Source organism: Rattus rattus, chromosome 6 (genome assembly GCF_011064425.1).
Source record: "Rattus rattus isolate New Zealand chromosome 6, Rrattus_CSIRO_v1, whole genome shotgun sequence".
In the NCBI taxonomy this organism is placed as follows: Eukaryota; Metazoa; Chordata; class Mammalia; order Rodentia; family Muridae; genus Rattus; species Rattus rattus.
Window position 1 is genome coordinate 18,684,027 of NC_046159.1, and position 14,447 is coordinate 18,698,473.

The 14,447-nt window shown below is 40.2% G+C and overlaps 2 protein-coding genes across 2 annotated transcripts; one reads left to right on the forward strand and one right to left on the reverse strand.

Annotated features, from left to right (window-relative positions):
* Positions 1–459: 459 nt before the first annotated feature.
* LOC116903205 (C-type lectin domain family 2 member D11-like) lies at positions 460–9,166 on the reverse strand. The gene is made up of 5 exons (XM_032905582.1): positions 8,932–9,166; positions 5,366–5,491; positions 4,269–4,447; positions 3,610–3,716; positions 460–736 (listed from the first exon to the last, which is right to left on the reverse strand). Exons 1-5 carry the CDS (start codon positions 9,014–9,016, stop codon positions 610–612), a joined length of 624 nt encoding a protein of 207 aa, XP_032761473.1. The 5' UTR covers positions 9,017–9,166; the 3' UTR covers positions 460–609.
* LOC116903203 (chromobox protein homolog 3-like) lies at positions 1,189–1,848 on the forward strand. The gene has a single exon (XM_032905580.1). It carries the CDS (start codon positions 1,270–1,272, stop codon positions 1,819–1,821), a length of 552 nt encoding a protein of 183 aa, XP_032761471.1. The 5' UTR covers positions 1,189–1,269; the 3' UTR covers positions 1,822–1,848.
* Positions 9,167–14,447: the final 5,281 nt, after the last annotated feature.

A 14,447-nucleotide genomic window follows, 5' to 3' on the forward strand; every position in this document is an offset into this window, starting at 1 on the left:
CCATAGGAAGAATAGCAGTGCTAACTAACCTGGAATCCTAGGAGCTCCCAGAGACTAAGCTACCAACCAAAGAGGTACCTGGGCTGGTCCATGGCCTCCAGGACATATGTAGCAGAGGACTGCCTTATCTGTCCTCAGTGGGAGAGGATGCACCTAGTCCAGTAGAGAACGAATGAGCCAGAGAAGGGGAATGCCCAGGGTGGGGTAGGGTGGGCATAGGACAATAGGGGGAGAACATCTCCTCAGAAGTAAATGGGAGGGGTATGAAGTGAAGAATTCTGGAAGGGGGGGCCAGGAGGGGACAGAATTTGGAATATAAATAAATGAAATAATTTTAAAAAGAGAAAGAGAAAAAGAAAAAGGTAGAGGTTACTAATACTGCTGTGATTTAGTTTATGTTTAAGATGAGTACCAGCTTATACCTGAATACCTATTTAACATAGAACCATTCATGACCTCCAAAGCAAACTTGTCCACAGTTGTCATCTTTGATGTCACCACACATTATGAACTTATTATTTTAGCAGATTGTTAATGAGGCAGCAACTGTAGATAAGATGTTATGTTCCTCATGATTGCTATGATATACTCTCTACCCAGGATACAAAACTACTTGCACTGTGAGGTGTAGCTTTTGGGCTTGCTACAAATCCAATTTCTTTTTATGTAGTTCCTGCTACTGCTGATCCCACTGTCACTCAGGAAACCAAGTAGTTCATCTCCTCGGATGGAAACCCTAAAGGAAGAAAAAAAAGATTTCTGCAGAGTCTGCCATTGCATTCAGTCCTGCAATCATATCTCTCATCTTCTACACCTACTTACAATATGGATCAGAAGCACAGTCCACCAGACTCCCATGCACTAGTTTTGCACCTAAGGATTTATACATCATCAGGGTTTGACTTGATCAGGACACCTCTGTCACTCATCCATGTTGAACCCTGTAATGTGTGTACAATGTTCACTGCCACGTTCATGTGAACTGCAGCAGTGGGTGGCCTCACAAGGGTGATATTCAGTGCTCTCTTGAACTATTTTACACATGTATGAAAGTGGGGGGAAATGCACCACTTAGTAAATGGCTGATAGCTCTTTAATTATGGTCATAAAAGGTTTCTTGTTTTACCCTTCCAGTGAAATGGGTCTATTCAAAATGGCTATGCTCACATTCAAGAGCTGTCCCCGAGCTGAAGCGCACAGGCGGGAGACTGCAGGGTCCACGGCCCTGAGCATGTGAGTGCTCTTCAAGTCTCTGATTAAATTTTAAAAATGGCCTCCAATAAAACTACATTGCAAAAAATGGGAAAGAAACAGAATGGAAAGAGTAAAAAAGTTGAAGAGGCAGAGCCTGAAGAATTTGTGGTAGAAAAAGTACTGGACCGTCGTGTAGTGAATGGGAAGGTGGAGTATTTCCTGAAGTGGAAGGGGTTCACAGATGCTGATAATACTTGGGAACCAGAGGAAAATTTAGATTGTCCAGAATTAATTCAAGCATTTCTTAATTCTCAAAAAGCTGGTAAAGAAAAAGATGGTACAAAAAGGAAATCTTTATCTGACAGTGAATCTGATGGTAGCAAATCGAAGAAGAAGAGAGATGCTGCTGACAAGCCCAGGGGCTTTGCCAGGGGCCTTGATCTTGAGCGAATAATCGGTGCCACAGACAGCAGTGGAGAGCTAATGTTTCTCATGAAATGGAAGGACTCAGATGAGGCTGACTTGGTGCTGGCAAAGGAGGCAAATATGAAGTGTCCTCAGATTGTCATCGCCTTCTATAAGGAGAGGCTGACTTGGCATTCTTGTCCCGAAGATGAAGCACAATAATTGTTTGCATATATATATATATATATACATATATATAATAGATTATATATAATTATATTTATAATTATATAATGTATATTATATGTATAATATACATTATAGATGATATATATATATAATCTGGATCTTGGGTTTTGAATTACTAGTGTGGAAAAAATAGCATTCTAATGAAAATCAAGTTTGATATGCTGGTTTTGAAAGTATTGACAGTAGTTAGGATATTTTTCGTTTTTGTTCTGCATCAAAAGGCACTGATTCCTTTGAGCAACTAAGAGCTTTCTGTAGTTGCTTCCTTTAACAGTAGAATATTTGATACCATGTTGTATTTCCTCAGCTTTGAAGAACAGCTTTTCTTAATTACTGGGGAGATTTTACAGTCATTATTCAAGTCAGAACTTATTTTTAACTGGGACACAGAAGGACCATTCTGGATTTTTTTGTTTGTTCGTTTGTATGCAGTGTATGCATAAAACACATAACCTGTCTGTCTTATCTTGTTTTTAATACTCAAAAGAACTGAATGTGAAAACGCAAGTTGATGAGATTCCATCACCGTGAACATTTTCCTGAAACCATAACCTCTCAGAATAAGCAGAGTCTGTAATTTATTGTATAGTTTAAAACCAACCCCATCAGAATTGATGTATTATCAAGTAAATACAGTAGTTTATTTACAGAATGTTGTCCATACGAACACCTCTTTCAGAAAATGGAACTAGACAACAAAGTAGTATGATTTAATAACAAGACTTGGCCGAGTGTGATGGTGCACACCTTTAATCCCAGAACTCTGGAGGCAGGTGGAGCTCTGATTTAAGAGGCCCCTGGTCTACAGAGGCAGGTCCAGGTCAGCTGGTCTGTGTAAAGGCTCCTCTGGTGAACCATTCCTTTGTAGAAAGTTAAAATCTGCACTAAAAGGTTATGATTCATGGAATCTGTTTGATGTGGAAATAGAATCATGGTTGGAGCTGATGTTGGCGATTTAAGACCTGCTGACTAAGTGCGTGAACAAAATTTGCTAATATCAATTAATGCCCTGCATGCTTTTTCTTTACCCTGACTCATTCCTTACTGGAAGGATCAATCTTCTCAGTATTTGCATACTGGTTCATTGAGTCAGAAAAGTAACTTTGTAGTATCAGAATGTCATCCAACTGTATATTTACTTTATTGTAAATAATGGTGAACGGTGGTCAGTAAATAGTTTTATAGTCCTTTAAAAAAAACAAAAAAAAAAAACAAAAACAAAAAAAAAGAGCTGTCCCCATTGATCATTTATGACTAGACCTTAGGGGAGATTCTCAATGCTCCTGGAGTCTCTGCTTCTGTGACCAGGTACAACCATGCAAACAGAGGACTGATAATTCTCAGATTTGCAGTTCTAAAGAAGCTTCCTATGGTTTTAGAGACTTCCTCAGCAGGTCTATCTAACCACAAGGACAGTTATCACCAAGGAAAGGTTTTCAAGTGGTCATAGCAGACATCTATCCCAGATGCCACCATCATGTTAAATATTTGGAGGGAAATGACTATGTAAATGCTTTGAAGATGATGGCTAGTAGACGGAAGAGTATCCAATAGATTTAAATTTATCAGGATGTGGAATTTTCTGGGGGTTGGCTGTTGCATGAGGCACACATGCCCAGGGCACACCTCTAGCCCAAGGGCTTTTTTTCTTCCTTCCCAGTACAGTTGGCCTCACATGAAAGCCTTTTAACCCTCATAGCCACAACTTACATATATCATAACACACAAACACATTAGAAGGAAAACATTGTGAAAACATACAAGTTGTTATACTCAGTGTTATCTGTCCACTTCCAAGGGTGCTCTGAGGACTCTCTGTGCAAGCCGATCCAGTAGTTAGGTGACCCCTTGTATCTCTTCACAAAATTCTGTCAATACAGAAAGTGAACATTTGTGTCTCTGTTTCAGATGATCCTGGAATCTCTCTACTCTACAGCTTCCTCAAGAGATAACAGGGGGCATAAATGAAAGTCACAGATTTTGGATCTGTATTAGTCCCCATTCCCAAGGAAGCCACTTGATATCTGTAATTCTAATGAACTTCATTTGAAGTAAAGAACCAAATGTAATGATACATTCCTCTGTGGCCAGATTAGTTCTCAGCTAACCTCCTATTGCAGTTATTAACAGTATGCAACATGTTCTATCTCATAGGAAAACGCTCATGTCCACCAGGTATTCTAGTAAAATGGCAGATCTGACCTTCCAGCTGACTGTGAGCACTGTGTGAGAGAATGTTTCCTGGATGTCTCAGGGCTCCAGTCAGAAGTCAAGCATCAGCAAATGGCACATACTCACACCTGCCCCATGTCTCCATGTGCGTGGGATGGGATCCTTCCTCATGGTTCAATGATAACCTCTATCTCAAGGCAGGACAATATTCAACAGAACAGACAAACCAATCCCTACCCACTTCTTACCAGCTCATCCTCGTTGTCAAATCGAGCTAGCTCAGCCTCTTGTGCCTTGCAGAAGTCCTGGCTGAATGTCCAGTTACTTGCATATTCAGAAAAATAAAAGCATTTATTTCCAACTCCAATCCAGTTTCTTGGGCAAGCAGCGTAGGTATTTATGGTTGAGATCTGTGGTGTCTTTTTTACTAAAATGAAGATGATACAAGGAATCATAACAAGCATGTCTTCTCTCTTTATGGAATTCCCCCCTGAGCTCTGCTGTGAGGTGTGAATTTGATTGTAGCTCTCCTAAGTGATCTCTAGGAATCCTCTCCTGAGCATGATGTGCTTTTATCTAAAGTCTCCCACCTTGGGCCTGTGTTCCATTCTCTCTTGGGTGCTCACTGACAGTACAGCTCTCAAGAAGTACATTTCTATAATAGCATCACTTCCTGAGTTTTGGGTGACTGATTACTACAGTAGGGATGACTACAGCAGCAAGCACTCTGTATGGACAACTATTAGCTACCAGACTAATAATTGAGATAGCAGTGAGGACTTTGCATAGGTAGTGTATACAGTGGAAACACTAAAGGATAATTCACACACTTAAGAGGACAGTGCAAGGTTTTACTATACTAGTCTAGAAAAAATGTAGTATGAAAATCCTATAAATTCATCACTTCAGGAACTTTCCATTTAATACTTTCAAAACACAGTTAAGCCCAGTAACTAAAACCATGGGTTATGGGGGAAGGCAATGTACCTTCCTGGCCATATTATTTTTCTCTGTCCTTACACTTGTTACAGGATCCTCCTTGGAGTTTTTCTTCCTTGTTCTCTGTCTTGGACAGTTCCCTCAAGTAGACCTATGTTCCCTGCATCTCTCTTATTGAATGTCATCTTCCCAGAAATACTGAGCCTGGCTTCCTGTGCACACCACAGCCTGTGCTATTCCTTCACTACATCTTCCTGCTGGAATCTAAATTCCCAGAGAATAGGAACTTCCTGTGTGTTTTCTCTGGAGCCCTTCCCACAATGCCTGGCTCACAGTGCTCAGTGAGTATAACTGACAATGTGGATGTGGACAGAGGGACGCAGGATTTGGAGAGTGAGTCACTCACCTGACAAAGCAACAGAAAGAGCAACTATAGCTATAATAAGGACCACAATCACTGCATAGCAGCAGTAAAGCTTAGCAGGAGATTCAGGGGAGAAGATTCTGAGACAATTTCCATGGAGCATTTCACCTGAAAAATATAAATATGAGAACACCAATCTCAAAAATCTTTCAGAGAAAAAGATAAATTTACTACAGGATCGTCTGTAGATTTTACTTATACTTTCCTAATGCAAGCCCCTTCATAGAAAGGTCTCGATCTATAAATGATGTTCTTGACTCTTAAGAGACTATAGGAAAGTGAAACAAAATGTTTGCCATAGAATATTCCAGTTATTAAACTAAGGGCCAATAAAAGAGCAATAAACAGAGAGAGGGAAGATCATGGAACAGAGAGCTACCCACAGGATTAGTGTCATCAGAATAGACCTGGTTAAACCAGAGAGGAAAAGATGAATAATAAAACAAAGAGCTAATTAATGTGCCAGGTTTGACATCACCAGAGCTATAATAATAGCTCAGGGGGGGTGCAGACCATAAAGTCATGAATTCAAGGCCAGTGTTAGCTAAATACTGAATTTGAGGCTGACACTATATTAGGATTGGTTCTATCTATCTATCCAACATCTATATAAACTCTAATGAACTAACAAAATCTAATTCAACATGGTAACGAATAAGAAAATAAAAAAGGACCATTTCAGTAAATTCAACCAAAAACCATATGGAGAATTCAATGTAAGTCCAAAGTAATAACTCTACACATTAGGACTTGAGGAACATCTGACAAGAAGTGTGTAGCTGCTAGTATTCTCATGCTAATTATGTTTCCAAAAAAAAAAACCTGTTTGCAATGTCCCACACATAAGACTGAGGTACATTATACCTAATTGGTTCTGATTGGTGCATAAAGATGCTGGCAGCTAATGACTTGGCAGAGCAGACAGGGGCCAGACTTTTAGGATTCCCAGGCTAGGGAGAGAGGCATGAAAAAGAGGAAGGAGATCCTCCCATCTGGGAGAAGGAGAGCCAAAGAACCATTAGTAAGGAGTAACTTGAGAATATTGGAGGAGGTGGATTAAACACGTGGAGGTTAGGAAGTGGCCAAACCATTGAGCTATTTAAGGCATATAAAAATATAAAGGCTGTGTTTATCCCGCTACCAGGATCGATTTTAATAGCAATCAATTTGGTTCAGCTACAATAACCAAAAATAAAAATTCAATTACAACCAGCAGGAATGATCCCCATGACCACTCCCATTGAGAAAGAGCAAGGCAAGGATGTCTGCTCAACATTCAGGCGTGACTCTGGGGGTCCTAGCCTGGAAAATAGGGCAAGAAAAAGAAATAACAGTCTAACTTCAGAGATAAAAATATTGATAGCCAGACAACATGGTTACAGCTACATATAGAGTTCTAAAGAGTTTATTAATTGGCTATAAAGGTAAGGAAAGAGTTTGCAATACTGTAGGAAACAATGCCAATGAATGAAATCATTTGCATGTTTGAACACTAGCAATTGCCAAAGGGAAACTCATGTGTAAAGATAGCACCTCTCACAGAACTGTCAAGCAAGCAATTACACCCCCAATAAAACATATTCACATTCAATTTGGGAACAATAACAAGTGCTCTTAACCTCTGCACCCATTCCTCCATCCCTACCACTGTGTTTTAAAGCTCTCAGTACATTTTACATACAATTTCTTTTAAGTAAGAGAAGAAAAACACTGCCTGTCCATTGTTTATCTTCTTAATTGGTTTTCAGGGAACAGAGCAGAAACTTCTCATTCCATTGAAACCAGTGTATTTTTCTGGTGTGTCGGTAAAGATTTGGATATTGGAAGCAAAATTCATTGCCTGAGACAAGCTCTCACTCATAAAGATTTTTTCCTTCATGTATATTTAGGTTTATAACCTTCTGTGTTTGTATTTGTGATCCATTTCAATTCAATTATTGTACAGACTATCAACTGTGAGTCTTCACCACAGAATCAATAGTTCCAGGACCCTATTCAGAAGAGATGTCATTTTTCTCAACCTAAGATCTGTCCACATGGGCCATTCTACAGTACAGACACACACACATACACGCACAAATATTATGAACACATATTTTTTCCAAATGATCAAAAAAATGAAAAATTGACATGTATGCAGCAAAACTTGCACAAATATGATTAATATTACCAGGTTTTGTAAGAAACACAGGAAAAACAGTTTAACATTTTGATATCCCTTTTCTCACATGCCCTTGTCTTCCAACACACATCTCCATAAGATGAAAATGCCTGTGTTTATATTGAAAATCTGCAAGTGTTTACCGTAGGCTTATGAATTAAGTCATATGTCACAACTCAGATGTTCCCGACTTTGTCCCAAAGTAAACCAAAATGAGTCAGTTTAGGAGGAAATGATTGGAAAGGAAACACTAACTAGACCTCATGCTTGGCCCTGCCCATTTACTGCTCTGGCTAAATACTCCTCAGCCTGCTGTCCTCAGAAATCCCTAAGTTAGAGCTTGCTAGACAGTGTAAGTATCTCCTAAAGCATTTTGCAGAAAAAGCAGTTTCTCTTGGGCCAGGAAGATGGCTCAGGGGGTAAATGTGCTTGCTGTTCAAGCAGTACCACCATCACCACCAAAACTCAGAGGAACAACAAAACCCACCTAGACCCCTTACACTTTATTTGGAGAATCTGATCACAGAGCAGCTGTTTTCTGCTGAGAAATTCTAACTGCCATCCACTTGCTCTCTTTAAGGAACTGAAAACAATTCTCTTCTTCTCTTGCATGCAGTTTGAAGCATTTCAGGAAGTTATCCATCCTCGAGCAAGGGGCTTTATACTATTATCTAGGAGGTTTTTTTTTTCTTTACTTTTAGACAAATTCGTTAAAACTTAATACATATTTTTAGTCATCACAATAGCACTCCATCACAATGTAAGTGAGATAGTAACTGATTTAACAGAGGCCTCCAAGCACTTATACAGAGACAGGCCTGCCCAGGTTAACTGGCAGGAGTTTCTGCTCTTCGGTGAGACCATGGTGAGACCACGGTAACACTCTGAAAGGAAAGGGTTAGTAATTTTCCACCAGCCTCAGAGTGCCAAACAGCTGCTGCCATTGAGGAAGTAATGTGCCAATATTATCTGACTAGGGCTTCTGAAGTGTCTACCAGACACCAAGCAGCCCTTTCTCCCGGGAAGAGCTGTCCCAACCTTATCTAACAGTAGTCCCAGGATTGTAGATCAAAGACCCAGACCCTGCCAGAGTCCACAGCAACCTAAAGGACAGTTGAGCCCACCAATGCTTGTATGCCCACTCACCATCCCTGTAACTTGTTCTTTATAAACTGTATAAAAACTGTACTAATGAAAAGTCCCAGTCCCCTCTCCCCCCAATGTAGGCTGACTCCAGTGTACTGGAACAATAATAAGCTTGCTTTTGCATCAATCTTTCCAGTCTCATGTCCCATTTACAGAAATCTCCCAGTAGTTAAGACTCAGATAGAGTCTTACAACTCCTCTCTGCATTTCTAGTTTGTTTCAAGTAGCATTAAAGATATACCTGTTTCTCCCTCTTCTAGGAAGTCTGTGGTAGTGACCTCTGTCTTCATCAATCTCATAGAATCTTCATCCCGTGAGGATCTCATCTCAACTGCAAATGAAACCGGACAGGGAGTTTTGTCTAATACTGGGCGTTTCCAGACAAGGCCATTTAAGGAAGTTCAAACTTGTTCACTTTGTGACTTGTTTATTCTTACTTTTCAGCAGGACACCCACTCACACAGAACAGGAAGCAGTTTTTTGTTTTTGAAGGGGGGGGGGTTGGTTGTTTGTTTTGTACTGAGAAACAGGAACACTAGATAGGAGAGGAGATGGAGACTCTGTGTGTGGTACACTGTAAATGAAATAATCAGAACTGTGAAACAGTAAATGATTTGACAAAGCAAACAGCTTTTAATTTTAAAGCAAGTGTTTATTTACTTAGACATGGGATCTCACTGTGGAGCTGTGCTGGCCTCAGACTCACTGGATGAGTAAATCTCTGAGGGATACAGCACTAATGTCACACTGGGGGATCAGCATTTATTGACAAGGCAGAGTAAACGGTTAGAACTGTTTACAGAAACTAGAAACCGGAGATTCTTGGTAAAAACATTACAATGCAGTGTCCAGGTTGAAACAAGATGTGAGTGCAGAGAAATCAGCATTTGAATAAGCCCAGGGTAAACTTTGCAGAGAACACAAAACCTTATGCCTACACAAGCTTGTCCTGGAGGCAAAATGGTTCCTCAACACCCCATGCTCTATAGTGGCCCTCCTAAGGGTGAATGAAAGGAGGACATAACTGCTGAAGGCATGGCTGAGGGGAGGTTTTTATAGTAGAGCAAGAATAAGTATAAGCAGAGGCCTCTGGAAGGATCAAGAGCGAGAAGAAAAAGTAGATTCAACAAGGCCATAAGACATGGGGAGAATGTATGAGAGAAATAAAGAAAAAAGATGTCTACCCTGAGGTTTTAAACTATTAAATAAAAGTTTAGATTTGTGATTCTTTTAGCATTTTGATAAGATTACGTTTTAAGATCAGTAATAAATAACTGATCCTTTCTTTGTAACTGCAAATTAATGGCTGCCAGTAAGAGAAACTGACTGAGAAAATTACCTTGCTTACATATACTTTGTTAATCTATAACGAGTAAGTTCTTTAGTGACGAATGTATGTGTAATCTTGGGAATAGTTTGCTTTACAATTGTTTTTCACCCATGACATGCAATCAGTCTGGATATGTGAGGGATTTGGGGAACATGTCTTTATCTATATCCACATGGTAATTTTTCACTTGGCGAAAAAGAGAATGTAACTATATTGTGGTATTTATACTGCTTGAAATACTTTCCTAGGATTTGCAAGCTGTGAGAGAATGACAAAAGTTGTTGGAGCTTTGCTCCATGCCCCAAATACGTATATATGAATATATGTAAAATTGTAGGAGCTTGTTCAGGCTTGCTTCATCCACCAAATGTGCACATGTGTGCCTGCTTTACATAGTCACTGACTACACATGTCATCCTAGAAGAGTTGAATCCACTGTCTGAGCTGGTCTTCCCTATCTGACACCTGGGTCAGGGACCCAAGGAGGCATGTTTAATGAAAAGGAAAGGGAGGTTGTTACTTTAAAAGGAAAGAGAGAAAGCATTTCAGATGAGGATAGGAGTCTCATTCCAGGGTGTCTTTGACCTAGACTGTTGAGTCAGGTTACTAAGGGTGAGGAATCATTATTGTGTGATTGTGTGCTATATTTTCACTCAGTGTAGGACAAACTGAAGCTAAGAACAGAAAATACTTACTGATACTATTCAGCATATACTTAAGAAAAGAGGAATTAACATAAATACTGGTGAGTTTGAAGATTTTCTCTCTTTTGTACAGGAAATCACTACAGGCACTCTCTCCAAGGATTAGATGTAGAAACATGGGACATAGTAAAAATAGATTTTTAAAACTGATGTACTAAGAATGGAGGTAAAGACATGACTGCTCGTACATTTTCTATTTGGAGCATGCTTAGACAGGCCCTACTAAGTGAGAAGGAACACCTTTCCACACGAGTCTGCTGCCCCATCCTCATGAGAGAGCTACCTTGTTGTCACCTTGCTAAATAATCTAAAGACAAAGTTTTTCCTTTAGTAAAGTCTCCTAACATGGCTCAGGGGAACAAACAGAGGAGTTAGAGAGTGATAAATTAACTCAAGATGAAATTGACCCCTTAAAGAGGAGTTGGCAAGTGTTGTGCTGGTCACAGGCCATCTCCCAGGGCCTCTGGAAAAATGTAAAGACTACCAAAGTCAACTGTAGGATTTGCTCCTGTCCTGTGTCAGACTCAACAGCAGGGTGAACCATTTGGCTGTTTTCTCATTGTTATGAGAAATTGGACATTAAAATTGGTCATTGTGTGACTATGCAGAAATGTTCAGTGTCCTACTTCCATGCACACTCTCCTCACTAGAGTTATTTATGTATGTAGGGATACTTATTCTCATGGAGTCTGTGTGTGTGTGTGTGTGTGTGTGTGTGTGTGTGTGTGTGTGTGTGTGTTTGCATAGATTCTCCGCATGTGTCAGCTTTATGTTTCTCCAACTCCACATCCTCGCTTTCAGAATTCAGTCTTCAACAAATAGGGCCTTACTGTGAGGTTTGAGGAGGTAACCAAGGACCATGACAGTAGTCTGTGATGTTTTTGAGACCTCTGTGGTCTCCATGAATATCAATTCATGGGAGAAATTCTTATCCTTTGCACCTTAATTTCCAATGAATAACATATTTCTACTAGGAACAACATTGCCCATCCATGCAAACCTTTCCTATTCCAACTCCTTTTGAAGGAGTTATATTTTGAAATTAACTTATTAAAAAGTGGCTTTTGATAGGCATTTTCACATGTCCTCAGTTTTGGTTCATCTACCCTCTCCATTTACTCTTCCCCAGTCCACTCAGCCCTAGGCCAAAGAATTCATCCTTTTTCTCTAACATGACTTTCGTTTTTACTATTCCTTAACTTATGTTGTTCAACAGGATTGTGAGACTGTAGACTTTCATGGGTCTTTCCATACCACCAGGCTTTGGTTTAGTCCCCAGCACTCCCCCATACCCACACTTAACATTTTGTCAGCTCCACCCAGGAGCTGACAACAAGAGTTACCTGGCAAAAGCCTGGTATGCCTAACTCATTATAAAATGGGCTGCTCACCCCTCCTCTCTCTCTCTTGCTCTCTTGCCCCCTTGCTCCTTCTTCATCCCCCCTCCTCTCCCCTCTCTCTCCCCATTCCCTTCCCCCTCTCTCTCTACTTGCTCACTGCTGGCCTCTCCTCCTCTACTCTCTCTGCCTTTATCTGACTCTACTACCCTCTTAACTTCCCTCACCAAACCCTGAATAAACTCTTTTCTATACAATAACACTGTGTGACTGGTCACTCAGGGGGAAGGGATGCCTTATCCCAAGCTGGCTCAGGCACCCTCTTACCCCATAACTGACTACACCTCCACCAAAGTATGTACCCTCTCTGTTTATCTTTTTATAAACACAACATCCAAAAGTGACTTCCTTCACTGTCCCATGTCCCTCTATCCTAAGCCTTTTAACCACCAACATTCTCACTCTCAGCTATTGCTTTATCTATAATCTTCTAACCCCTTCTCTTCATGAAGCCCCCTTCCTAGTTTCCTGGCTCCTATTATGCCCCATGTTAAACACATCAACAAGTGATTTCAAGCAAGGATCTGCATGAGAGAATATACAGTGTTTGTCTTTCTGGACCTCCATCACAACACTAACTACAATATTTTCTAGTTCCATCCATTTACTTGAAATTTTCATAACTTAATTTTTCTTTACAATTGAGTGATGCTCCATTTGTTTGTGTACCACATTTTCCTTATCCATTCAACTTTTAAAGACCATAAAATCTGGTTCTATTCCTAACTACTGTGAATGGAAGAGCTAGCTATTAATTTGGGTGTACAGCTTTCTATGAAGCAAAATATGAAAAAAAAAAAAAAAAACCTGTCAAGGAAAAACCAGGGATGATACAGTTTAGCCATGTCACAGTTTTACATCCAGTGGGTTGTGAAACATTCCATTTCTATCCCAAAGTAGCTGCTTTACCCTATTAACTGTGTGTTGCCTGTAGTTTTATAATCACAATAGGACTTTTTTCCAGGACTGTGCTACCAGATGCTACCTACTCCCTTCTTTTCTACTTGGCTTGACTCCTGGATCAGCTGCCTCCAGCCCAAACCTGTCTCCTCTCTCTCTCTCTCTCTCTCTCTCTCTCTCTCTCTACTAGCCTCTGCCCCTGGAGGGGTCGCTTTACCAGCCCATTCCAGGGTGCCTTGAATCCATGGATGAAACACACCCTGATAGCTTGGCTGCCCTGATTTGCCTCTTGGCCCAATTCCTTGGGATACAATTCCTCTTGCCTGGAAATGTATTCCCTTGCCAAACAACCACAAGAACATTCCTTCTGCCCCCTCAGTCCTAACTAATACCTCTGGCAACCTGCCCATAGCGAAGCTTTTGGCCCTGGCTGTCAGAAGGTCTTACGTGACTGCTGCCTGAGAGAAAATGTCCTGTCCCTCCTTGTGTCTCTTTTCTTCCTAGGGTAAGAGAAAGTGGCTGAGAAAATTACCTTGCTTACTTATACTTTGTTAATCTACAACGAGTAAGTTGCTTAGTTACAAATGTGTATGGATTCTTGGGAATAATTTGCTTTGCATTTGTTTTCCATCCATTACATGCAATCAGACTGGATATGTGAGGGCATTGGGGAACATGTTTTTACCTATGTCCTCTTGGTAATTGTTCACTTAGGGAAAAAGAGAATGTAACTACACTGTGGTTTTTATACTGCTTGAAATATTTTCCTGGGATTTGCAAGCTGTAGGAGAATGAAAAAAGTTGTTGGAGTTTTGCTCCATACCCCAAATGTGTATATATGAATATATATAAAGATGTTGGAGCATATTCCAGCTTGCTTCATCAACAAAGGTTGTATGTGTTTGCCTGCTTTACATAGTGACTGACAACACATGCCCTCCTTGAACAGTTGAACACACTGTCTGAGATGGTCTTCCCTATGACACCTGGATCCTGGACTCAAGGAGTCATGTTTAATGAAAAAGAAAGGGAGGTTGTTACTTTAAAAGAAAGACAGAGAGGACATTTCAGATGAGGCTAGGAGTCTCATGCCAGGGTGTCTTTGACCTAGACTGTTGAGTCAGGTTACTAAGAGTGAGGAATCATTATTGTGTTATTGTGTGCTCTATTTTCACTCAGTGTGGGACAAATTGAAGCTAAGAACAGAAAAATACTGACATTATTCAGCGTATACTTGAGAAAAGAGGAATTAATGTAAATACTGGTGAGTTTGAAGATTTTTCTCTGTTTTATATAGTAACCCTAGGTACCCTCGTCAAGGATTAGGTATAGAAACATGGGACATAGTAAAAATAGATTTTTAAAACTGTTGTACTAAAAATGGAGGTAAAGACATGGCTGCTGGTATATTTTCTATTTGGAGCAT

Coding starts and splice junctions, on each gene's coding strand:
- LOC116903203 (XM_032905580.1), top strand. CDS start 1,270: ATGGCCTCCAATAAAACTACATTGCAAAAAATGGGAAAGAAACAGAAT.
- LOC116903205 (XM_032905582.1), bottom strand. CDS start 9,016: ATGAGATCCTCACGGGATGAAGATTCTATGAGATTGATGAAGACAGAG. Junction 5,492..8,931: donor CCTAGAAGAGGGAGAAACAG/GTATATCTTTAA, acceptor TATATTTTTCAG/GTGAAATGCTCCATGGAAAT. Junction 3,717..4,268: donor TTGACAACGAGGATGAGCTG/GTAAGAAGTGGG, acceptor CTGTATTGACAG/AATTTTGTGAAGAGATACAA.